Source organism: Actinia tenebrosa, unplaced genomic scaffold (genome assembly GCF_029948245.1).
Source record: "Actinia tenebrosa isolate PJP-AT-01 unplaced genomic scaffold, QUT_ActTen_1.0 PGA_scaffold12__29_contigs__length_12842862, whole genome shotgun sequence".
Lineage (NCBI taxonomy): Eukaryota > Metazoa > Cnidaria > Anthozoa > Actiniaria > Actiniidae > Actinia > Actinia tenebrosa.
The window spans coordinates 10,788,473-10,815,155 of NW_028292572.1; the positions used below are offsets into that span (position 1 = coordinate 10,788,473).

The 26,683-nt window shown below is 36.7% G+C and overlaps 3 protein-coding genes and 1 long non-coding RNA gene across 4 annotated transcripts; 2 read left to right on the plus strand and 2 right to left on the minus strand.

Moving 5' to 3' along the window:
- Positions 1-58: 58 nt before the first annotated feature.
- Positions 59-778, plus strand: LOC116304583 (uncharacterized). The gene has a single exon (XM_031714345.2). It carries the CDS (start codon positions 119-121, stop codon positions 725-727), a length of 609 nt encoding a protein of 202 aa, XP_031570205.2. The 5' UTR covers positions 59-118; the 3' UTR covers positions 728-778.
- A 1,626-nt stretch (positions 779-2,404) lies between these two features.
- LOC148912245 (uncharacterized) lies at positions 2,405-4,588 on the minus strand. Its single transcript, XR_016119492.1, has 2 exons — positions 4,449-4,588; positions 2,405-3,284 (listed from the first exon to the last, which is right to left on the minus strand). It is a non-coding gene; the product is annotated as an uncharacterized LOC148912245 (long non-coding RNA).
- A 7,979-nt stretch (positions 4,589-12,567) lies between these two features.
- On the minus strand, positions 12,568-18,743 carry LOC116304576 (uncharacterized). The gene is made up of 10 exons (XM_031714336.2): positions 18,487-18,743; positions 17,119-17,186; positions 16,139-16,353; positions 15,434-15,522; positions 15,203-15,329; positions 14,665-14,791; positions 14,495-14,547; positions 14,101-14,374; positions 13,502-13,593; positions 12,568-13,317 (listed from the first exon to the last, which is right to left on the minus strand). The coding sequence occupies exons 1-10, from the start codon at positions 18,660-18,662 to the stop codon at positions 13,195-13,197; spliced, it is 1,344 nt and encodes a 447-aa protein (XP_031570196.2). The 5' UTR covers positions 18,663-18,743; the 3' UTR covers positions 12,568-13,194.
- Positions 18,744-18,980: 237 nt separating this feature from the next.
- Positions 18,981-26,434, plus strand: LOC116304565 (NHL repeat-containing protein 2). The gene is made up of 11 exons (XM_031714320.2): positions 18,981-19,634; positions 20,204-20,517; positions 20,910-21,042; positions 21,630-21,735; positions 21,994-22,225; positions 23,301-23,423; positions 23,848-24,033; positions 24,252-24,510; positions 24,845-24,969; positions 25,137-25,306; positions 25,434-26,434. Exons 1-10 carry the CDS (start codon positions 19,052-19,054, stop codon positions 25,269-25,271), a joined length of 2,196 nt encoding a protein of 731 aa, XP_031570180.1. The 5' UTR covers positions 18,981-19,051; the 3' UTR covers positions 25,272-25,306; positions 25,434-26,434.
- The last annotated feature ends 249 nt before the right edge of the window (positions 26,435-26,683 follow it).

The following is a 26,683-nucleotide window of genomic DNA, read 5'->3' on the forward strand; positions in this document are numbered from 1 at the left end:
ATAACACACTTCAGAAGCGATAATAGTCTTAGAAACCAATGTTTTGTGTACTGTTCAGGTCAAACACGCTTCGTAAGGAAATAATACTAGTACGACGGACGGAATCGAATGTATATCAATGGGAACCCGCACTTACCCGCTCCTGAGACAACCTGACTTTACGTCTGTCTCGGAACGAAGGGTACGACCTATAAGAACACGAGAAAACGGTCTTTTCACGCCAAGAAACGTCCAAAATAGTCCAAGGAATACAGGCACTGCAAAACGAAAGCTACGAGTTCGATTTGTTTTGCCTGAAGACGATAACATTCCGAGGAAAGAGATTGAAGTGTTCCCAGACGCGACAGAAATCCCAGGATCGTCTTCTTTACCGGCTATTTGTGAATTGATGATATTTTCACCAAAAATGGAAAATAATAACAAAGATAATAAAATCAGACAGAAAACTACTTTGCCTAAAAAGGCCGTGGCAGCAATTGTTGGTAAGACTCCTAGAGATTCCAAAAACCATCAACAAAAGGAATCAACATCATCGAATATTGTTAAGCTCCCACCGGCAACTCCAAAATACTCAAAACAGGAGTTGAAAATCGACTCGAATTGTATGATGCCAGAGGACTATAAAGACCCAACACAAGGCGATACACGGAGAAGAATACTAGCTTGGCTGAATGAAGCAGAAAAAGCTAAACCAGCATACAGGAGAAGAATGGATTCATTTACGTAATTTTAGCAGTGATTTTGAAGGTGGTTTTTCTTTACAAAAAAATTTTTTCCGAAAAAGAATGGACAAATGTAGAACGTGCGTAATGACGTTCATAATGATTTCAATAATGGTTTCTTCTACAAATTAAATGTACAGTTTTTAAGTTGAAGAAGAATGGATTTATTTACGTAGTTTTGGTAGTGATTTTGAAGACGGAGTTTCCAATGGTATAAAGTTTTCTTTGAAAAAAAAAAAGGACCTTGAAGTATGTAGAATGGATGAACGTAACAACGTGCAGTTGGAAAGCGTGTTCATTACGGCTCGTATAACATATTGATCACGTTATGCTGTAGTGTTGTATACTCGCGATTAGCGTTTGGTGCAAAGGGTAGGAATGAATGGTTTCTTCTACAAATGTACAGTTTTTAAGTAGAAGAAGAAAGGATGAAAGTAGAAGGATGTACATAATATTATACGGGTAATGCCTTTGAAGAGGTCTTTCTGCTGCAAGAAAGCGTATGAAAACGGAGTACAGTTTTTCTGAGTGGAAAGTTTTAAGGCGAAGAAGATGAAATCGTGATTGACGTCCACCAAAACTCCTTGTCATGGTATTTGAATTTGAACTAGAGTCTCACTAACACCATGTAACAGAACGGCGATTTGTTATGAGTATAAATCATCATAAAAATCTTATTTTGAAATTTATCGAGTTTCATGAACTAAACATGCAAAGAACTTTTACAACAAAGATTCTAGGATTTAATGGGCTTGTTGCCCAAGTAATTATCCCAGACATGAATGTAGCCTTAATGGATAGATAAGCCATGGACATTGGCTCCGTAAATCTTACATTGTGGTCACAATTGTACATAAAGACCACGTAAGCTTCTGCTGAAGTCCTTTAGGCTCTAAGCCAATCAGATGCCATAGATTTGTTTTGGAGTTACTCTTACTTATAGAAGGTACAATAGTGTAGTATTAAGTTGAGAAAAAACACAACAACTGTCTTTATGCATCTTTAGTTTTTGAGTGAGCTTTAATCCAGGGTTATTTGGACTAGACAATATTCTCCATCATTTACTTTTGCAAAGAGCCATTCTTATACATCATTCATGCCTAATATGTAACAGTTATGGATGACACTTGTTTTGAAGTGAAAAAAATTGTGCGATAAGTAAAAGACTTATTGCCCATAATGCAAGCAATGCTTAGTAGCACGAGAAGTCTGGGGTTTTGGCCTCTGTCCGAATAAAAACTCAGACAGTATGAAATTTCATTGACGGAAGCCCCACTACAACTATGCAGGTGTCTTAATTAATTATAGCTGGTTGTCTGAGTCGTGTCATTATAAAAATTGGTGAAAGGAAAAATGTAAATCATGATCGATTTTTTTGTGACGTGAAAAAAGTTTCCATGTTGTAAAGCTCCTTTCCACGCGCGGATTTGATGCATGCGCACCAGCCTAGTGTATTAATCACTGGATTTAAATGATAAAGGATTCGATCGAGCACAGGCAGCCCAAACAAGGTTCCTGTGCCGTGGTTTGTTTTTCCGTTATACTGTTACTGTGTACACTGACTGCGCTGATGTGCTGAAAAGAAGGCAACCTTCCATTAGAAAATACGGAATCTTGAAAACTTGGTAAAAGGGCCAGCCATCATCGTACAAGGCACTTAGTAGAATCAAATAGACACAATATAATTCTATCAGTTTTAATGCCCACTATATACATACATATCGCGGCGACATATTTTTATATACATTCATATGTGATGCACAGCTAGCAACGATATAGAGGATCGATGATGGGATGAGGGATGGATGTAACGTTAAGACAGAGGTGCAGTACAACATCAGTGGTCTAAATACTTACAACATTTGAACATTCATTGGTGATTTGACACGAACAACCTGCATAGACTTGACAAACATCAGTTACGTTCCATATATATGACATCTTTTTCGTATGCAACTTACATTTATAAGTGTAAATTATATGCGAGGTTCAACTGATAATTTCCTCGTGCTTCATCAAATTGTGGGACTGGTCTTTGGAACTTTTGAAACTTGTCTCCCAACCGTTCCCACAATGCAATGCATCACGAGATCGTTATCAATCCTCCTCTGAGCTTCTGAGAATGACTATTGCTATATATTGAAGACTCTTTCAGCAGTTCTATTGACTGTTAGTTCTAGACGTTTAAGATCGGCTACAAGGCTTGCATTCACAGGCTTCTATCATTGACACAGTTAACGTTTCCTTACAGGCTTTGAATTTAATAGTCACAGGCCGAACACTTTTCTCTTGGCAACAATAACAGATCTTCTTGAACTCTGAGACCCCAAGGATCGGGAAAGTGGAAGACACACAAGATCCTACACATTTGCCGAGCTTCTTTTTGACTGGTTGGCAAAGGGTGTTGGGTGGTGGTTGGAAGACGCGTTTGAAGTGCCTCAAGCGACATCTTACCAAGTCGCATTCTGCTTCAGGGCTAAGAATGAGGAGAAATATGACACAGATTGAAAGACAGACTGCGGTGCCAGATGATAGCTTAATCATAGTGGTTCCTTTCTTAACCTGGATGAAAAGAAAGAAATAAGTTTAAACTTGCTGTGAAAAAAAAAATTTTTTTTTTTTCATTTTTCTTACTTAGACTCATATATACTTTTGTGTGCCTCAAGAGCAGAAGCTCATAGAAGCACATCACTGAATAACTTGTTCGAGGGCTCAATTTTACACGTGTGATTTTGACTTAAAACTAATGTATGTTCTAGAACTACCAGACAGGAAGCATACAGAGACAACCATCTAATTTTAGAGACAGTTTTCATGCGGAATTTACTCACTCTCGTAGTTTTTTTTTTTTTTGGGGCGGGGGAGGGGGGGGGGGGGGGGGGGGGGGGAGGGGGGGGGGGGTGAGGCAAATAAGTGGAAAACAAGAAAAAAAGCGACACTGTGTTATTGATTAGACTCCTAATGCGCATGCACAGAATATAGTGAAGCGTGGTCCTGGAATCTAGTTATCAACATGACGCACAAAAACTGTCTATAGAAAGTAAAATATTGTCTGATGTAAAATTAAGAATATTTTGTTTCCATGAAATTTTTAAATCATAAGTATCCTTGTAGTCAGCAAAAGTAAAGATTAGATAATATTAAAAGCTATTGACTGGTTATTAGAAAACAATTGAGGTTCAAAAACAGCATGTTGCAAGCGAGAAAATGGGAAACGATCGTGGGAAACGTTGAAGCTTTCACTTTACTTATTCTACTAATTAAATGCTAGTCATAAAAACCTTCAAATGATAACCCACTGTGATTGAGATCATAAATTACACGAAAACTTTAACACGAAAAGAACATGAATAAATGGCCTGTGGAACAAGCCGTTCTTATGTTACCCAAAACTAGACTGCTCAAAGAGTCCACTATTAGACTCTTTTCTGAAGTAGATGTATAGTAAACCAGAGTGACTTAACGTAGTATGTTTAAAATGTTTGACACAGTCTTAGATCATATTTGTTATTATGATAAAGTATACTCGAAATGAAAGCGTTATCTTACTTAATGATAGAAAAACAAGACAGTTATCGCTATGAATCAACATCTGAAGCGAAGGAAAAACAACCACAGTAAAACAAAACTTCGATAAAGAATTTTCAATGCGATTATAATGAATATGTGATTGCCCATCACAACCCACGATTCTTAATTAAGTTGCTCAAATCAGTTTACGCTTACTTGATTAAGGTCCTAGAAAATGCTAGCTCCTGCCACAGCTTGGATTATATATATACTTTGAATACAGCGGCACTGGCAGCAATTTACTATTTCAAGCCATTACGCTAGTTGGGTGAGAATAAGCAACTATATAATGACCTTTTAATGAGACCACTAGAAGCAAACTACTGGAGACATGGCAATCAATCAAGCCACAAAGCCATCTTTAGAACTAACTCGTTTGATCGTGACCGCGAAAACCAATAAAACAGCCCCAAATCCCAGAACAATAGCCAATGTACAGAATCTTTTCTCAACTAAACAATCGCGGTTTAACCTATCACTTTTTAGTTATTCAAAGCTGAGATATTTAGCACTCATCATTTGTTTTGACGTTAATCAGTGAACTCTTTGTGAATTAATGATTCGCTCATGCGAAAAACCCATGAAAAGACGTGCAGTTTTATGCTTCTCGCCGAACCGGTTTGAGATGATTGAAAAACCTGTTAAGGCAAAAAAAGCGGAAATATATTTCCGTTCCAATATTTTTGATATCAGTTTTACATTCAATGCAATATCTATATTCTTGAGAGAAAAGAAGAAAGAAATTAAAAGGAAAAAAAAAAAAAAGATCCAAGATGTAAAATCAATTAAGTAAAATGCTACATCCGAGAAAGATATTATAGATCTACTCAAGGTTATGATGGCTAATATTTAGTAGGCCTGTACGCATGTATTAGGATTAGGACAGAGAAAACTAAGGACGGTGGACTCAAAACTCAATGGCGTGGGTTCACGTCATTTTCAACAACCCCTACCCCTTCATGGTTAGATCTAGGAGTGAGATTGCAGGTTCGCCATCGAGAGTTGCTCCGAAAGAACTTATTTTATTCTACTATACGTGTATCCTTCTGGAATATGCCTGTCCAGTTTTCCACCATGCACTACCAGCTTATCTGGATGACGATTTGGAACGTCTACAAAGACGCGCTCTTCGGATTATTTACTCTATTTTGTCTTATGCTGAAGCCCTCAGTGCGTCAGGGTTGCCTACACACTATCTAAAAAAGAGAAGAAATCTCCTCGAAACTCTTGGCCGAGATCTCTACAAATAAGGAACATAAATTACATTCACTTTTGCCAGAAAGGATCACATCTACTTACAGCCTTAGGAGCCAAAGACTATATAAACTACCAAAATGTAGAACTGAACGGTGCAAGAACAGCTTTATTCTAAGTCACGTTTTTAATAACTAGATATTTAAATGAAATTACATTCAAATTTTTAATTTATATTTTATAAAAGGTTTTTTTTTTTTTTTGCATGAAATTTTACATATAGTCTTTATTGTTTTCATATTGTATAATAGTATTTGTAAGATAGACGTATATAATTCAGCCTATGGCTGCTGTGTTTTTAGTCAATAAACTATCTATCTATCTCTATCTATCTACACTTATATCAATATTACATTCTCAGATATGCTATTTTTCCATTTTTGAAGCAAACCCTTACGCTCCGGCATGTACCACAGGTATTCCCCTCGCGCTATTTGAAGAATAGGCTTCTATAACGCGGTTGAGAAATGATCCTTAAACTAAAAGATCAAAACTTACTGACATGATGAATCCTAAAATGTTTAACTGGCAGAAAATCTGACTGAACGGCAGCTGAAATGCATGTTTTATTTAGTGGTGAATATAAGGTGCCAAGAGAGCCAATCAGATTGTGAGGTTCCTTGCGCTAACTGCTGATAGAAATCTCGTTAAACTGCTACAAGAGATTCTTACCAATATAATAATATAAAATACCCATCTCCATATCTCTAAGGCTTATATATAGAGCAATGAGAATTAAATAAAACGCTTGTATTGATCAATACATGTTAATAATGAGAAAAAGAAAGCCAGAATGAAAATGATATAAAAAAAAAAAAAAAAAAGCCCAAGAAATTCGCCCCTATTGCGGCTATACGGCAAATTACTTACTTATTCCACGCAGTTACTTCAAGTTGCAATGCCTTGACAAAGGTAGTCTTTATACTTCTTTTGTATACTCAGTTTTGAGAGTGGCAGGGAAAGCTAATTGATAAAATGTTTTTTTTAAGATCACCAACTTTGGTATCATCACGAACCGGGCCTGACAAATATGAAATTGTACGGTTTGTTTCAAGCTTCAATCCTTCCTTTTCAGATCAATTATTGTTCTGGATATTTAACACAAATGATCTCTATTTTAGGAAATATGGGACTGATATATTTAGTGGAAATCGTTTTCGATGTGGTAGTTTCATCACTAAGTTTAATTAAAAAACGCAAAATTCGGAATCAGCCCAAAATATCTACAGCCTAAAGCCATGCAATAAAACAAGAATCGATTTCTAATTATGTATTTCCTTCAAGGACAAACCCGAACCAAATATTTGGGAACGGGTTTCGAACGAGATGGTTCTATTGCGTGGAGCTTAGGCTATGAATGATTACCAAGTAAAGGTAATTGCCCAATTGAGCAGACAAAACTTCTACTGATTGAAAAGCAAGATTAAAGAGTAGGAGTCCAGTCAAACAGGAGACACACTTAGTTGCACGAGGATATAGAGGATTTTCCATTAAACGGCTTTAGTTCTCGACGAAATGAAAGGCTGGGAGTCGTGCTCCGGCGATGACTGGAGATAAACTATAGACGGTATGTGTCACAAGCTAGCAGTGTACGTCAAATGGTGTCAGAAACATGACGCTGACTACTCGACAAAGACACGTAAAATCCGGTTATGAATCGTCAACTGATTACGTTAGAACACTAAGAATCGAAGGTTTCGAGTTTATCCAACGGCGCAGGCGCGAAGCATCAGATTCGAAACATTTTCGCCATTTCAGCATTGGTGCAATGAAATGAACAAAGGGTTTTGAAAAACCGGTTTAGCCCGTTTTTCTTTTTTTGATCTTTTCAGGTTTTAATAGTTGCAATCCAAAAAAAGAAAAAAAAAAAACATTGGCGGGAAAAAACGCGTGCTTCATTGAGGGAAGATGTGTTGGTGCGCATGCCTGAACGTCCCGTTTCGATAAAACCCTTCCTGTTTGTCTTGTTTGGGTTTATATTCCTTGTAATAGGATTTCAAATGGATTTTCTAAATAATACAGTAATTTTTCCCCCCTATTTACTTATCTATTCGCTACATCTGGCAAATTACATTATTCGCTACATCGGTCAATCACGCTTTTCTAAATACTATGACATACATATAATAATTTTCCCACATGCATTTACTTATCTATTTGCTACATCGGTGAATTACGCTAAAGGGGTAACGTTAGTTTCTGAATTCAAAAAATGAAAAATAAATAAATAATTTGAATAATTTAAATTAATTTTAAAAATTAAAACAGATAAGCAACAAAATGCTCAACGTTAAGCCACAAACGTCCCTGACTACTATTTAGTAGTATGGAAGCTTGGAAAAAAAGAGCAATACTCTTGAATGAACTTTTTTTACCATCAATAATGCTATGCGATAAAAACTGAAGAGTTTTTACAACTAGTACAAAAAAGTGTATGGTATAAGATACTCAGAAAATAACTAGAATATGTTAATAGAGCGGAGTGCCACTAAATATTATTTAAATATGAGAAATGTGTGTGAAGCGATACTCTCAGTCTAGTTGAATACAAGTAGTCGACTGCGTTTATGCTTCAGAGTATTAGTTTTCAAATCCACGACAATCAATATAAAAACACTGACCACAGGGGTTGACATGGCTATTGTAGGTTATAAAAACAGATAAATCTATAAAGAACCATAGGAAACTGCGGTAACTCGTATAGTCTCGATTGTTTAGTTGGAAAACTTTAATATTAGTGAGTGAGAAAACAACCCTTGTTGGCAGGGCATCTGACAAACAAGTTATCGTGCATGATTTACCAAAACAAACACTTAAACTCAAAGTAAAACAGCTCTAAAACTGCACTTTGAAGCAATGACGTTTTGAAGGAAACAGCGTGACATCAGTGCTACTGAGAGAAATTAAAGAAATGGCGATGGCAGGAAAAAATCCTCGAAGATGGAACCCAAACGGTTTCTCCCTTTCTCTCTTTTTTTCATTTATTTTTGCGTCTCTTTCATTTTTCATTTTCGAAGGTTTCAACAAGGTTTTGTTTGCCTTATCTTTTATCTTCCTTCTCGGTGCAAAACGCACGTTAATGGTAGCAAAGAATCGAAAGGTAGAAAATATTATCCATATCATTAGCAAGGCAAGCGATCGAGAAGCTAACATTTTACTGAATTTATCGTGACTCAATTGTTTTTTCCCTTGGGGGATCAGCCTCTTCAGCGTTATAAAATAAAACACGTGGAAAACCTAACAAAATTGTTCGAGCCCGATCTAAAACAAATTTTCGAGTCGGGCCAAGTTTGACATTTGGTCAAAAACCACTTGAAAATTCTCTCGATGCTGTAAAAATCTAAAACTGGCAGTCATATTTTTTAAACGGATATAATATAAACTCTTGGCGGTACTCGCGTCTCTAGCCTTAATAAATCCAAATGATATTATCAACTCGACAGTAAAATCTCCTCAAAGTTGAACTTTCTTTATCACACATTTTGATTTGTATACACTTATTTTACATACTCACCAAAACTCCTTCACAAGGCGCAGTTAGAGTTAAAAGTTTTCAATGAATTTGGAGGAAAAAATTATATTTGTCTCGCTTCCGTTAACGTTAGTCTTCAGACTACTCGATTCAATTACACGGTATCCGTATTGTGGCTCGAGTCTCAAATCCTTACATTTGTTTAGCGCATCCCGACAGTACTTCTAATTTTTTAGCGAAGTCAATATCCTACACGATACTGTAGTTGCTATTGGAGGATCACGGTTGGTGAACATCACCACTATGGGAGGCTGTAATATGCTTTTTAAGGAAAGAGCTTTTCATATTGTTATTTCCGTTGATGTTCGCCCACGAGTGAATCAACCGACTAAAGAAGCGCTAAGGATTTTGTTTTAAAGGGTACACATTTTCAGTAGGCAATTCAGTGGTAATTATTTGGTAACTAGATATCTTTTCTTCGTTATCAAAATGAACTTACTTACTTGAAGCTATTTCTTTTAAATACGTCGCTTCACGATGATAGCGTGTGCGGTTAGTGTTCCCAAACAGCGGTTCGTTAGACCACCAGAGGTCAGATAAACCTTATTCCAATCATTGCCAAAGACCATTGGCGTGGTGAACAAACACTGGCGAAGACTTACTATCTTACAAACGTTTTCTCAATGCTTCTGGTCTTGTTTTCTCAATGATAACCGTTGTATATTGATCATTAATGCATGCCTTCAATCATATGTCAAACCAGATATCATTTATAAGTGTGTATGTTATGGCTTTATGCGACGTAACAGAACAGCCTGATATTCATTAGAGTTGAACTGAAAAAGTCCGATTGCATTTAGAATCATAGTACAATAAATCTTTTCCGGTGTCTTAGAATAAAGGTTAGTCTATGTTATCGGGATAATACTATTACAAAGCCCAAGATAACACCAATCCACTTCCTTATCAGTAAATAGCTCGGTAAAGCTGGTCGGCGAGGTCGACAGGCTGATTGTTATCAACCGAGGAAGAGTCTTTTACTGCCTCCGCTAACAGTGTGATCAGAGGAACGATGCAATGCTATGAATGTCCGATGAAAGAACCTTAATGTCCACTAACACTATTCCCTTTACTCTTCCCTTTACTCTTTCTTTCAATTTCACTTCTATTCACTTCCATTCATATAAATAATATTTAATTAATCATTAATTATAATTAATTAATTAATTAATGTATTCTTTCCTTTACTTTCACTTCTGTTCACTTTCATTTATAATAAATAATTATTAATTAATAGATAATTACAATTAATTAATATATTCTTCCCTTTACTTTCACTTCTGTTCACTTTCATTTATAATAAATAATTATTAATTAATAGATAATTACAATTAATTAATTAATATATTCTTCCCTTTACTTTCACTTCTGTTCACTTTCATTTATAATAAATAATTATTAATTAATAGATAATTACAATTAATTAATTAATATATTCTTCCCTTTACTTTCACTTATGTTCACTTTCATTTATAATAAATAATTAATTAATAATCATAAATAATAATTATTTTACATAATTGATATTAGATTAAAACCCTTCATCGTTTCATATTTAGTTTCAGTTCCATTGTTTCAAAATTGTTTTAAGCTTTTTATTATTATTTTTACCACATGTCAATTCTTAAGTTATTCATGCGTCATATTTTTATTTATTTTATCTTTTTTTTTTCTATCACGGCAAATGCTGAGTAATTGATAATAAACCTTTTTGAGAATGACAAAATGAGGTCGTCGAAACGTCCAATACTAACTATAGAAATTAAAATGCCAAGGGCATTTGATATTTTTCTCTTATTCTCTCTATAGAAATTAAACTATACTTTCGGTGCTAGATACAACTACTAATCAATGCAAACTTAATTTATATATTGCGTGGCAACTATTCTGGCGCCTGGCATTTGGCAACGCTGCCATTAAGAAACACTTCATTTCAGTAAGCCGACCGTGGCGGAAGGTATTTTTGAAGGAAGCTAAAGGTTTAATCCATACGGTGAGTTGTGAACCCGCGCATACTCAGTTAAGTAGAGCCGGGTAAAATCAGAAATCCGCTTCAAAAAACAACGGATTCTATAGTGAACAAGCGTCCCCCCCCCTGTACGTTTATATCTATTTCGACAATATCTATTTGTGAATAAATATTCGATGATGCTATGCTGCACTGCAATTGGAAAATATACTGTCTTTTGATTAGTTCAGCCAGCGGAAGCCATTTAAGAGTCACAGAAAAAATGTATCAATCGAAAATTAGAACTACTTCTGGAAATAGATTTCCGAATGAATGAAAAAGGGCGGATTTTAGATTTTGAGAAGACCGTTTTTAAGTACTTATTTATGGTTTTGAAATTCATAACTTTCGCGTAGTAAAACAAAAGTTTCACTCAAAAGGAAGAAGTCCTTATATCTGGTCATTTTTAGGGTAATGCTATATCAGTGTGAAATCTTTGATGTCAGTTTAGAATTTGCAGTCAGTAAGATACAAGTTTTATCCTCAGTTATAAATGTTAGTAAAAATATTTTAGTGCTTTTCCTCTTTCATGCTTTACCCTCTTTCACTTTGGTGTGCATTGGTTTAGAAATTATAATTATTTGCATTAAATATAAATATAAAATTAATTTAAAATCACATTAATAATAATAATATTTATTATATAATTAATATTTATTATTATTATTGTTATAGCTTCATAACTCATGCTTCTATTTATATACAATTACGAATAAATAAGTAGCAATTCTAATTTTTTTTTAAATCGAATTTGAATCTTTTTCCCTTTTTGCCATTTCTCATTTACTTTCGAATAATCTTGAATCAAAAAGATTCATACAAAAAACCATTTCATTCTTACATCTATTTCAATTCCACAGTCCATTCTATCCCAAAATCATATGACTATATCGACAAGACATCTACTTTTACCCTCAGCACAATAATCACTAGGAATCGGGAAGTCTACACAATCGGTTTATAATTAGCTTACTTTGATCAGGAGAAACGCTAAAAATAACCCAGGCTTGTGCTGTTAAAAGCCCGCCCGATGACGTTATACCATTAAAACTGATTATGTGATTAATAAGAACTGCTAGAGCCCCAAAATCTAAATAGAGTATAGGAAATGAAAAAAATAATCAAACGGTTAAAAGATGACGACAATTCAACTTCACGAACCATCTGTAGAAGAAACCAAAAAATTCTCAAATATCGAATAAATGTTTTAGCACTTTAAACATATAAAGAAGTCTACTATAGGCTTAATGAAAATTAGGGGAAAGCAGTCCTAAATTCCTTTTAGAAGACACAAAAGGAATCGTAATATTAGACAAAGTACAAACTGTGTTGTATTAATAACAATCTGATCTATCTTTCAATATAACCTTAACTCACCAATTTTTTTCTCGCCTTGCAAATAATTAACGCTAACAGAATTTTCGCGTCATGACTGAAAATCGTTTGCTCAAAATAAATTAAGTGATCAAACGAAAAAAATATTACAAATGCACTACATTTTTATGACATGGTCTCACAAAGTCATAACAAATATTATTACTTCCTATTTGCCACGCTTAGGATTTAATAAAGTCATATTTACAATATTCTCGAACTTTACAGTAAATTTACAGCTTTATGAATGAAATAGTCAATTAGAAGAGTCATCAAATACGGTGTTTCCTGAAATATCACTTCTCGAAGTTTCCAGCTGACGTGTTTGGCGATGAGAGCCGGAAAGGGCCATCGACAATAAATTCTGGTTACTATTATTATTTTGGGTTTTTGATTTTTTAAATTTTTTCTGAGGTGTGCGTTTAATATGTAGAAATTCTGCAAAGTTTCACTGGCTCACGTTAAGGCTCGGCATCACGTAAGTCCTTAGAAATTTGGCGAGGGAAAATGGATAAGTTATTTTGTATTTTTTCTTTTGGACAACGATAGACATTGGAAAGGAAGGGAAATGAAAAATGAAAAGGGGATAGAAGAGAGATCTAGAAGAGGAGAGGAGAGCAGAGGAGAGGAGAGCAGAGGAGAGGAGAGCAGAGGAGAGGAGAGCAGAGGAGAGGAGAGCAGAGGAGAGGAGAGCAGAGAATGCTTCGATTAGTAACAATGAAATATAAGCCCTGTTAATTTAAGAGTTGTACACCAAACAGATTGGGAACCATTCGTAGACTATTGAGCTGTGCTGAAAGAGATGTCCCATCTGCCTTGGATGCTGTCATCTCCTGTTCAGCTTTTTGTAAGACAACCTGAATGAAATAATCATATAAAAGTGTCATTCTATTTTGTAAGACATAAAGATACCATAAATGAAATGTTTGATAACTGGATAAGCAGCAACAAAATAAAATAATAGTTTGTTCGTAGATTGTTCTTAGTTTGTTCGTAGACTGTTTGTAAATTGTTCATAGATTATTGATAGGTGTTCTTTACCTTTAGTTCTTCAATCTGTTTTGCGAGGACTATATTTTGGTCTTGTGAAGAAAGTATTGATTTTCTTAGCTCCCGAATCTCGAGTTCCCTGTCTGAAAATATGCGTGGGATGTTAACGAATCATAACCGACATGTAAATATATCACTGAGTATCGAGGGGAGGACTCATTTTTAGACGATTCTATCTCACTGCTTAAAATTTCAGTTCGTACAATACTGCCAAAATACACCCTACATATGTACTAAGTAAATCCCCCTCCCCGAACCATTCTTGGTGTGCATGTTACGTCATAGCCGCCATGTTGGTTGACGATAACAAACCATTCTTCATTAGCTTCTCTTGTTAGATCAACCAACATGGCGGCTGTTTCATTGTTTTAAGTAAGTTGTACAGTACTCCAAGAAAACATTGACTATACTGAACCTGATTTGACATAAATTTTGATTCAAGTTGATTGCAAATTGAATCCCTGGGGGAAGCTCCTTTAAAAACCTACTGTAGGTTGAAGCACCCCCACCCCCCCCCCACACACCTCACCACCCCCCCCCCCCCCTCTTGATAATGAATTTGTTAACCAAGATATCAAGACATAACTTACTTAGATTTTGTTCAAGGAAGGTCTCTGTAAATTGTGGTATACTAATTGATTGACATGCCAATAGTGTAGTCCCGGTAGCACCTCCCTGGCTTGTGTGGCTTGGTGATGTACCATTCAAACCATTTGTTATTTTGGAAGAGGCTTCAGCTTCTCGTTCAAACTCACATGTCAGCATTTGTAAATGCTGTCTGCCATACATATGTTCTTTTTTGTTATGCAGGGAGCTGAAGTACTGGTTGCATGTCTTGCAGTACAGCTCATTTGATTCTGAATCCTTCGAAATAAGAAATGGTGAAAATTTAATCTCAGAATATACTGGAGTACCTTTCCTCTCCATAAGAGGAAAGCTGCAGGATTTTAAATGTGCAAAGGGTGGAGGGGTGAGAAGAATTACCTCATCTTGTTGAGCAACAAGTAAGCCACTATCAATTTCCTCATTTCCATCAACTGAAATGGATACATCAAAAGATAACATTATTGTATGTCTTTCACATTTATCTGACCCTAAGAAGCATCTCAGACTTCAGTGGACAATTTTCTCAGAAACAATACTAGTATATTTACCATCCACTTGTTTGGACCTTTTTACAGCTTGTCGTTTAACAAATGCTTGGAATTTTTCAGAATGTTGGTAAGCTTTGAGCTCTTCTATGTAACGTTTTTTATCGTCCTCTGCCTCATCAAGAAATTTCTGTACAGAAAAACGGATGAAAGTATTTGTGGTGAACACTTATAACTTCAACTTATATCCAGGTTCAAGTCCCAACACGGACTGAATCATAATATGTTCAGTTTGTTTGATGCGATATTCTCTCCCTTGCCATAAGGATTTTTCTCCGTGTTCTCTGGTCTCATTCCCTTCGTAAAAATCAACATGGGAGTTGAGTGTTGTATGATGTTAATATAGAATGTAGTGGTTAGAGCTTGTGGAGTGAACCTCATGGAAGAGCCCCATACGGGGAGTGATGGTTGTAAAATGATGTATACGTAATTGGAACTAATTGCTTGGACTCGAAATCTTGAAATCCCCTCCAGTCCTCATTGTCAGCTTTGAAATATTACATCTCAAAAGAATACTGTTACAGATGAAATACTTCCATACCTGTTTTTCTTCAAGCGACAAGCCTTGATTCCACTCAACACCAAGCATCTTAGTGATCTCAGGAAATGTCAAATGAGGATGAAGTAGCTTGAGTTCCTCACGACGACTATTAAGAAACCTAACATATCTATGTTGTATGTGCCAAATGATAAAAGATATGCAGAAGGAGGTTAATAAATATGTATATCATAAATAATATGCGATGAATGAATTATGAAGTCTGAAACATACCCAGTGACAGGTGCTTTGGGTTTATTTAGATCTTGAATATCTTTTTTCCGCTTTTTTCCTTTTGGCCATCCTCCCTTTCGTTTACGTGTCTGTTGCACAATGAAACAAATAGGTTTCTAAAAGTCCTCTTTGGGGTCTTGTGAATATTTTAATATTAGCTTAATAATTTAGCGAGTTTACAATAAAAACTAATATTAGGTTGTGTTATTCATTCATGCAAAGCATATGAACTAAATAATATGAACTAATCAAATTTAAAATATCACTGCTATCCTTATCATGATACTTTTTACTACTGCCTTTACCATCAGTACATTTATCATTATTCGTTGCCACTACCAACAGCATCATCACTATCACCATCTTCATTACCAGTATCACCATGACCATCAATAATGCCATCATTGTCACCATTATTAGCATGCTCACTCTACCACAGTCATCATCATGATAAATGGTTTTCTTACCATCTCCACCACCATCACTTCCATTATCATCATCACCATCGACAGCAGCATCGCTATCACCATCACCATCATCATTACCATCGTCATCATCATCATCACCGATGCAATCAATGTCACCATTATCAGCATTATCACTACCACCATCATCATGATTAACAGGTCTAGCATCTTTGCCATCATCATTATCAATGAAATTTAATGAATACATGTACCTATCAAACTTGATATTGTCCTTTACCTTTGGTTCCTCTAGTTGTTGCTGGTGTTCTGTCGTTTGCTGTAAGTGTAATTCTTCTTGATTATTCTTGTCGACACAGACATTAACGTGGATGTCTGCAACATTTACATCTCCTACAGTGTGGTCCCCTTGTTGTGGAACTGCTTGAACTACTTCAAATATTGAATTATCTGGGACATTAAGTACTGCTACTTGTGTACGGGACAATAAACTATCTAATTGAAAAAGGAAACCAGAATATTTTGAAGCATTCAATATATTCATAAAAGAATAAATAAAATATATTTAATTTATAGCAGGTTATAACATGTCAGCATATCAGTAAAATGTCATAAATTAGAAACCACAACATTTGTTTATGGTACTCTGATTACAGCATTTTCACATGACATCACCCTCCATATTGGTGCACTTTGGACAATAACTTTGTCATTAGTTTATTTTGTTAGGTACACCAGTATGGCTGCCATCTCTATTGTCAGACATGACGTCACAGCCGCCATATTGGTGTACCTTTGACAATAACTTTGTCATTAGTTTCTTTTGTTAGGTACACCAAAATGGCTGCCATCTCTATTGTCAGACATGAAGTCACAGCCACCGTATTGGCATCTACCTTTGACAATAACTTTGTCATTAGTTTCTTTTGTTAGGTCACCAATATGGCTGCCATCTCTATTGTCAGACATGACATCCCAGCCGCCATATTGGCATGTACCTTTGATAATAACATTGTCATTAGCTTTTTTCGTTAGGTACACCAATATGGCTGCCATCTCTTTTGTTAGTTAAACTCTACGGAATGGGTGAAAACACTCTTTAGTCTCTTGAGCCAATATTATCCTGTCCCATCTATAAATTGAAATATTATTCCCTTCTATTCATCATAATTTGATTTTGATTTTGAATAATGCTTAAACTCCAGAGTACTTCTCTGTTGATGCTAATGATAATTATGATAAGATGATGATAAAACATACCTTGACAAGTTGACATCACCATGGTTGATGTATCATAAGACACCACATCAACTGGAAGCTGAACACTACTAAACAAACATCAGTTATTTAATAAATTAAAGATACTTTTTGGTTTGACTCACGATTGAGGGTCATTTGTAGATGGACCATTATGTTTTGACTGCAAGGTGCTAGTCTTCATCAGGTGATGGTGTACTGGATGGTGTACTGGATGGTGTTTCAGTGATTTATTCCTAGACATTTACTTTTTCTATTTTTTATTTTTCAAAAACTAATTCTTTACAATAGTGCAAGAAGCCCTTTTGAAGGTACATCGCACCAAAATACATGGTACCATCTACATATACATTAATAATTTTTATTTAAAATCTCTCTTTTTGTTAATATGCACTTAATCAAAAAACTGAGTTTATGGAGCACTAATCCCAATGCAAGTCTCATAGCTCAACTAAGTCTAACTGAAAGCAATGTAAAGGCACCTGTGGCAGTGGCTATACAGTGGCTATCCATGTACGATCCCAGATCTATCCAGTTTGAAGTAGTTAGGGTTGGTTTGAGAGGATAGAGAAAAAGCTGGAAAAACCCTCAGAGTCAAAAAGAGAACCAATCAAACAATCACCAATTTATTTTTATACAGAATTGGACTGGTTATAGCCTTAGCATCCAAAGACATAATTGACCAACCAACTCAGCTCATTTGTGGAGACTGGGAATAGAACCTTGGCCCACAGAGGTCAGGTGGGTCTTTTATCACCACACCCTCCTGATTCCTAAAAATATTCAAGTCTCAGTCCTCTACTTTGAGTTTGGTTACATACGAATCTACTACCTGCATAATTTACAGTCACCCCTCCCCCCCAACACATGCCCCCCTCCTCTCAACCAACAAACACACACTTTTTAGTGTTCCTTGACAAGAACTCCGATAATTAAAAAAATCAATAACTATAACTAAAAACCAATGCAAAACTCAAGATGAAAGAAAAGCAATGATAATATAAGATTTAAAAGTCAAATTTAAAAAAGCAAAAACATGAATTAGAATCTCCAATAAAATAGTAATCAACTTAATAATGAAACACCATACACAAATCTTTTTTAAAAAAAACATAAGAGCGTTACAAGTTTACTATACATGATTTATGATTTATGAACAAAGTACTCAGCATGAGATATTTTAAAATATTGTGTTGATAGGTTCACAAGTGAGTTTACGTTCTTTAACAAATTATTATTATTTTACGATACCCAAGTATTAAACAGAAAATTTTGACTAGCCAGATAATTCATTTACTAGAATATTAGGCATAAATATAGCTAACTAAAATCAAAATACAAAAGAAATAATTGAGAAGTTTATGAACATACCTTGCTAGAGAGACGTCTTGAGAATGCGAAGCGACTACTTCATTGAAACAACTCGCTGGTGTAACCGCCTCAAAACCGTTCTTTTCTTGGTCTACATGATGTCCTGCCTGAAAAGCACTTAAGTTGAAGGCTGGTAGCCCCGTTACATGAACGCTACAGTCCTCATTACTCTCCATTTTTCTCTGTTGTTCTTCTCTTTGAATCAGCTTTGCTCTTTGCTTCTGACATCTGAAGAACGCCTGAGTCGACTCGGCATTTACGACACAGGAAACCCAACGAAATTTATATCTTAAAAAAATGATATAAAAATTTCAGGTTTGAGGAATTATAAAAAGCTCATAAAAGTGAATTAAGGACTATTAAATTATAGCAGTAAAGTAATCGTATAGTAGGTTAGAAATATGTATGTATGTTTTTTGGGGGGAGGGGAGGGTTGTACGGTCAATGATTCTGGATTCATGTAGATACCACTGACCACTAGGATATTCGTTTTCTCTTCTGTTTCCATTTATTAATTTATTATTTTGTTTTCTTTTTATGTTGTTTTACGAAAGAAAATGTCGTAATGGCTCTGTCAGACAGTAAAGTTGTAAAAAGAATCGATAAAATCACATCCGAGTTAAAAACCTCGACATCAGAAGAAGAAAGGTTTGATAAAGTTTCTTCGTATTTGGAGACTCTTGAAGATGACGATGGTACAAAAATACCTGACTTTGACGAAGATTTGGAGTGGCTAAACTGCAAGAGCTCCTTGTCTTTTAAAGAACATCTGAGAGGGAAGATATGTGTGCTTGATTTCTTTACTTATTGCTGTATAAATTGCATGCATATTCTGCCTGATTTGGAAGCCCTTGAGAACGAACACTCGGAAGTCGATGGTGTTGTCATCGTTGGGGTACATTCTGCAAAATTCGACAACGAAAAGTCATCAGCTAATATTCTTAGTGCAGTGATTCGCTATGACATTCAGCATGCAGTTGTCAATGATGCTGAAGCCAAGATGTGGCATACATTAGGAGTGGCTTGCTGGCCAACACTTGTGGTAGTAGGACCATCTGGGGAAATATTATTGTCTCTCGTGGGAGAAGGGCATAGACAGACATTGTTACATTTTGTTGGAGCTGCTTTGAAATTTTATAAAGGAAAAGGTAAGTTAGTATGCCAAGTGGAATCTATGATATCATTGTACAGAATAAGCAAACTTGTATCACACCTCAAGTTATATGTACCACTCCATTGAAACTACAGCCAATCAAAATGGAGGAAGGCCATTGTATATTCAACATTGTTATTCCACTATTCCTTCCCATCAGACATTGTGGTCTGAACTATATCAATTGTGTGGGGTTTTGATGCTCTCTTGTGGCATAATCCCACTTGTCTATCGTGTTATATTGTACACACAAGGCTTGTGCATAGAAAATACAAGTGGTTCATGGGATATTCCATGGTTTGACACTCAAAACCTCTGTATAACTAGTATAACTATTGTATTATCCCTGGAAAGGGATGGGATAAGAAAAATTGGAAGGGCTAAACTTTTGATATGATGACAATCAAACCCACCATGGTAAACTTTGTTATGAATAACGACTGTGAAGTAGGAGGGGGTGTGAGAGGACGTTATGTTTTCTGTCACCATGGCAATATACAATTTTGCACTTGTGTTTGGGGAGTACCGTAAAGGATATATTCTGACTTTCATATTCATGCGTAGGTCAAATCAGGGACCACCCAATTGGTATTTGTCTGGCCAAAGATGAGATACCAAAGACAGGTCTGTCGTTTCCTGGTAAAGTGTGTGTTGACAGTTCAGGCAAGAGGCTTGTCGTTGCAGATACTGGTCATCACAGATTACTGGTCATGAGTGTTGAAGGTGTCATACATCATGTGATTGGCGGAGGAGAGAGGTTCCAAAGTGGGTTTCAAGATGGGGATTTCATTGCAGCAAGGTTTCATTCCCCTCAAGGGGTTGCAATGCAAGATGAGATCATTTATGTTGCAGATACAGAAAACCATGCCATCAGAAAGGTATTCCATAAAATCCTAGTAATAATTAACCCCCAGTTGTAAGTTCCCAGTTATAAGCCCACTAGTACCCCTTCTCCTGGTTATAAGCCCATCATGCACCTCTGGTATCTTGCATGATGGTGTTGCTGCCTCAAGAAACAATGATTGAGAAAATAAAAGATATGACCATATCTTGTTCATCCAGACATCTCTTGTGTGTTCCAGTTATAAGCCCCCCACCCCTGTCACAAGCCAAACCATCAAAAGCCCTCACAAATGAGTACTGTATAACCTCAGGGCTTATAACAAAAACAAATTATGGTAATTAATTAATTTGTTTAATTTGATGACATCATGTACTTACCTCACGCAGCTGCTGTCAGTAGCCAATTACATGTCAATATAATTCCCAGGTTGATTTGAATGGTAAAAGTGTAACTACTGTTGCTGGAACTGGACAACAAGGGAATGACAAGGAAGGAGGTGGTATTGGAAAAGGACAGCCTATCAGCTCACCCTGGGATGTGATTATTGGGCCTCCTCCAGGTAGGTTTAAAAAAGATAAAACAGTTTTCCATGTTTGATACTAAGATCTAAGCATATAAAATGATGAGAGGACATAAAGGTGCTGACACACGGTGCAACATTGGACCCAACATTGCAAGCAATTTTAATCGGGGTGACACACCTTGCAACAAAATCATGCAACATCACTTGTGTCAGCCTGCTATGTTAAGATATATGGTCAGCAGCTATAAATTTGGTGCAAGCTGATTAGCTGGAAATTTCAAAACGTTGCATGTGATGTTCACATGATGAAATTTGTTGCGCGCAATGTTGCAAGAGTAGAGCGCGATTCAACTTCAGATTTGTTGCATGCAACGTTGGGTGCAACAAGTTTGGGGTAGACACACGCTGCAACATTCCTGATGGTGTGCAATGTTGCATGCAATGTTGCACCGTGTGTCAGAACCTTAAGAGAAGTAGGAAGCCACCACATGAAGAAGAGTGGTTTCCAGCTTTTCAAGTGCCATTATGTCTCGTAATTTAAAAAAAATGAAGGGAGTTAAAGCCCCAGCTCCTCCCCCTTTCTGACTGTATGAGCGATTCTCAGGAAATTCTTTGCATCACAGGATCAAAAACAGAAGAAAGTAAGAACGCTGTATTGTATGTTGCAATGGCAGGAACCCATCAAATATGGGCCCTCTATTTGGAGGATGGATCTTGGCTTAAAGGAGGGTAAGATTTATATATGTATTGCATATGGCATTCACAAATTATAAGTTCTAAGTAACCAAATATCAATTTCATTCAACTCTGAAACAACCTCTTGGCTAATCTAAATAAGGGCACAGCCAACGCACAGATTGAACCCTTAAACAACACTCTCTGGGATGATGTAATTCAGGGCATGGCCAACTCACAGATCAAATTAAAATTTATCGTGTTGGATCTCGTAAAAAGAGGACATTTTGACTCACTGAAAGGATTTTGTAGTTCCCAGAAAGCTGGAACATGTATCCGTTTTGCTGGAAGTGGAGATGAAGCCAACCGCAACAACAGCTACCCACACAAAGCTGCCTTTGCACAGCCGTCTGGTCTTGCACTAGCGTTTATCAAGTCTTCCTGGTCCTTGTTTGTAGCTGACAGTGAAAGTAGCAGTGTTCGTGTTGTTGATATTGCAACTGGAGCTACCAAGGCAGTGGTAGGAGCTGACAGAGACCCTAATGTGAGTGACCATTACATCCTGACACCTTCTACCATGGCCACTTATATTACCGTTTTCACACATAAGAGAATCAGTGATTTACAATTTGAATAGCTACTGAGTTCTTCTGAAGTAGAGTCTGGTAGGGTTTTCTGATTTATTGATACGTTAAGAGAGAATTGTTTTCGTATTCAAGCAGTGAGCGCCAAAAACTATTTTCTAGAATAAAGGCTGTTGCACAAGGCTAAAATCTTGTTATTCAGAAAGTTTAACTTGTTTGGAAGTGCAGATGACCGATGAAAGTGGAATCAAAGTTTTAACCCAAATCAAAAAAATTTGAATCAAAAATGAGATTTAGGCCTCCATTTGCTTATTTCCCATATATCTTCTATAAAAGAGCCTGACAAAGCAACATTCTAACACAAATGCAACAAAACGTCTTTGTAAAATTGAAAATACCGCTTCAAACAGGCATTTTATCATAGTACATCAGTTTCTAACTGTTTAAAAAAGGTTTTGAGTGTTAACCCAAAACGAAAATTGGAATCAAAACTCATACGAAAGTCTATTTTTTGGCGCTTTTTGCCATTATTCCTCATTATTGAAAAAAATTTCCTCTTAAAAAGTTAATGCGTTACTAAAAGTTATCGCGTCATGATTTGTTAGACACTTGTCTTGAGCAGGTTCCAAATCACTTTTGACTGCGAGAGAGATGACTAACAAAATATCACAGAGGCGTGGCTGTTACCGTGACCGTGAAAGCGCGGTATTTTAGTCCTTGTGATTGGATGAGGGCTAACCTGGGATGATATAAGCATCTTCAACACTGTGTTATAAAGTAACTGTATTTAACGTGGGTAGTTCGTTCAGCTTATAGCTGATATCCCAGGAACCTGGCGGTGCGCACTTAACCCCTGATCTCCGTAGGTGCTTTGTTTTAAGAGTATTTAAAGCTGAAGGTACACGGATTAGAGAAGACGAGACAGATAGGGAAATCCTGAGGATCAAACAGTTGACCTCTAACTCCCTAGGCTGCGCACGAACCAACTGAGCTACGCCTGCTCCTGATAATAAAAAGGTATACTTGTACTTTCAGAATCTGTTTGCTTTTGGTGATGTGGACGATAAAGGGGTTGACGTCAAGCTTCAGCATCCTCTTGGAGTAGCTTGGAATTCCGTGTCACGAGAATTGTACGTTGCTGACTCTTACAATCACAAGGTATATTACTACGGAATTGAAATTTTTTGTATGGCTCTAAAACACTTATTTTAGAGGCGTGCTTTGGTGTGATGTAATGTGGTGTAGTGTGTTGTGATGTGGGGTGCCGTGGTGTGTTGTGCCGTGGTGTTGTGTAGTGTGGTGTGACAGTGTGGTGGTGTGGTGTGGTGTGGTGTGGTGTGCCGTGGTGTAGTGTGGTGTGGTGTGGTGTGGTGTGGTGTGGTGTGGTGTGGTGTGGTGTGGTGTGGTGTGGTGTGGTGTGGTGTGCTTGTATACCATAAAGTCAAAGTCCGAGTATTTTGATTGGATGAGCTGCAATGTCACCGCTTTGTTTGCTTTAACGAATGTCGTTCTATAAGTTCTGCAGCACGACGAGGCTCTTGATTGAATCTTTACAGTTTTCTAAAGTCTTCCATTCTTTTAGATCAAGAAAATCATTCCCTCTGACAAGACATGCACCACTTATCTTGGTGATGGCAAGCCCAGCCCAAGCCTCTTGGACGAGCCGGGTGGGTTGTGCATCAGTCCGGATGGTCAGCGGATGTATGTGGCTGATACGAACAATAGTGCTGTTCGCGTTGTCGATCTTGCCAGTTCTCAAGTCACCAAGGTATAACACCAACACTACACGTATTTACCCTGCACACATTTTTATCAAACGCACTCTTTTCAAACATAAGAAGTGTGCGCATCCTTATTAAGTGAGTGTGCCCTCTCAGGGATAGGAAGGGGATATTGATTGTACATCTGCGTGCGTCTTTACTAGTTGAGCTGATTAAATAAAAAAATAGGCGTCCACTTTCTCTAACGGCTTTTGTAATCATTCAGATTACAGTAATAGATCGAGAGAGCCATCGTAGCAGTTTTAAAAAACCTCGGGAACAAACAGATTGCGGCCATGTCACACAACGTGCAATAAAACGAATAACATCAACTAGAATACCTGTAACGCAACACCCTCCAGTGAGCGTGACACCACTGAAAGAGATCGAGGTCAAGTTGAATATTAATTTGCCAAGCAGTTGTAGTATCACTGAGGAGGCTATCAGCAAGTGGCAGGCATGCTGGCTGAACGACGACAAACAAGGTAAGATTTTTACTTGATCTTGTTATGAAAAAACTACCATACCGTACCAACGCTCACCATGCACCATAACCACCATGCATTCTGACCTCTCACCGCCATGCAGCACAACCACTCACCACCATGCACTCTTATCACTCTCGCACTGGCCACCATGCACCATAACCACTCACTACCATGCACTCTCATCACTCTCACACTGGTTACCATGCACCATAAACACTCACCACACCATGCATTCTTACCATGCAACTGACACTCACGTACCAGCATAACTCACCACTATCATGCACGACCACCATCCATCACCACTCACCTTCATCATTATACCTTGTAGGGGATTCTTCAAATCAGAACTGTTTCAGTCCACCATTAGGAGTCTTCACGGCGGATTCATTGAGCGCCGTTACCATAGCAACCTGGCCAGATGTCCCGACATCACAGCAGTCCCTTACCATGCAGGTTCTTGACAATCAAATAATTAATATTATTAATATTTATTATTTATGATATTTATTATTTATATGTTTATTCAAATCTCTTTGACTTAGCCGTCGTCTCTAGTTTATTTGCTCGATGTGGTTCAGTGTACTTATTGTTTATAACATATAATCTTTTTTATCCTCCAGATTGAGGCGTTGGTGTATTACTGTGAGCCAAGTGGTACATGTAGGATGGAAGGCCTGATATACCATGTACCATTTGTGTCCCAAGACGTGACGGACCATAATACATTGGTGCTCAATCATAACCTGAAAATATGAGTCTGCTGGGGGCATCGAAGCTCAACGTCTCTATGGTGAACTTTGATTCCAAACTTCCTTGTTTTCTGTTTCCAATGTCTGTGCTTCCGTCTGTATTTTCCTTTTTCTGTCTGTCTGTCCACATGCAGTCATAACTAAATGTCCCCTTCAATCGTCTTACAGGCTATCCCAGCGCCCACCTATGACGTCATCATCGTTACCGTGACGACGCCGACGTAATCTTAGATGACGTAAGACACCAGCTAGACATGACCAACGCTTGAATTGGGGACCTTGACATTGATAGAATCCTGAATTACCTAATGATTAATGATAAATACTTAAATATAGTAATCTTAATTGTCTGACATGCTTTGCTGTGAAAAAGTAATCCTTTTTTGACATCATGACATTATTCATGATAAATAAATAAATGGCACGAGGAATCATAAACACTTACACACACGGAATATTAATATTCATATCTAGCATCAATTTTGTTTAAGAATCGAAAAGTGACCCCTCAGGGAAAATTACGTATGTGGCTTTGATTCGTAGAAAGCAATCGAAAAGTAGTAGAAAAATAATTTAAAAAATCATTATATTAAGTGAAGGAAGTATATTAGTGTATTGAAGGCTAATAATTTTTGATAGTGTTAAATCCAATATATTTATGCTCGTTTTTTTCACACAAAGGATGAGTTTGACTTAAGAAAACACAAATAAATTATTATGAATCCATGGTAACCAAAATAAATCTGTCTTCACTCTTGGGAAAATGTCATTTTTCTCAACTTGAAAATAGCGGATTGAAAAATTAACATTTAATAGCTTTTAAAAAGCTGGAATCAAAAAAGAGAAAATTCAATATTGTGGTCGTTAAACATGCAGGTTATAAAACATACCTGTTTAAATATTGTTTGTAAATTAATCTTAATTATTTAAGATTGATTGCTTTTGAGAATGCGACTTTTGACAAGAAAGATTTTTGAGCAGTCAAATTCACCGTAGAAACAATAACACTCGGTAATTTTGATTTCAGCAGAAAGTTTCTAGAAACAGGAAACAATCTTGGAACTCAGGTAGATGCAACTTTTACATGGGCATTGTCTTAAATTGTAGGAATGAGAGAAAAGATGGCGACTTTGTGTACGTTTTAGAATTATATTCTACATTTTGTAAAAGAGTTATGTAGTGATAATGTCAACTTTTTAATATAAAAAAACTTCAAATTAACCGTAAAAACTAAATTTGGGTGTTCACTTTTTCTTTAGTAAATGTTGTGCACGCGATTTGGTAAGGTCTTTTTGGGCTGCGGTTTCTCCGTGGCGCATGCGCAATAAAGCAGCAGACACCGTTGGCAATGAGCTACAGTATGCTAACACATAGCTTAGGCTACCAAAACCCAAACAACTATTAGAATATATTATTAA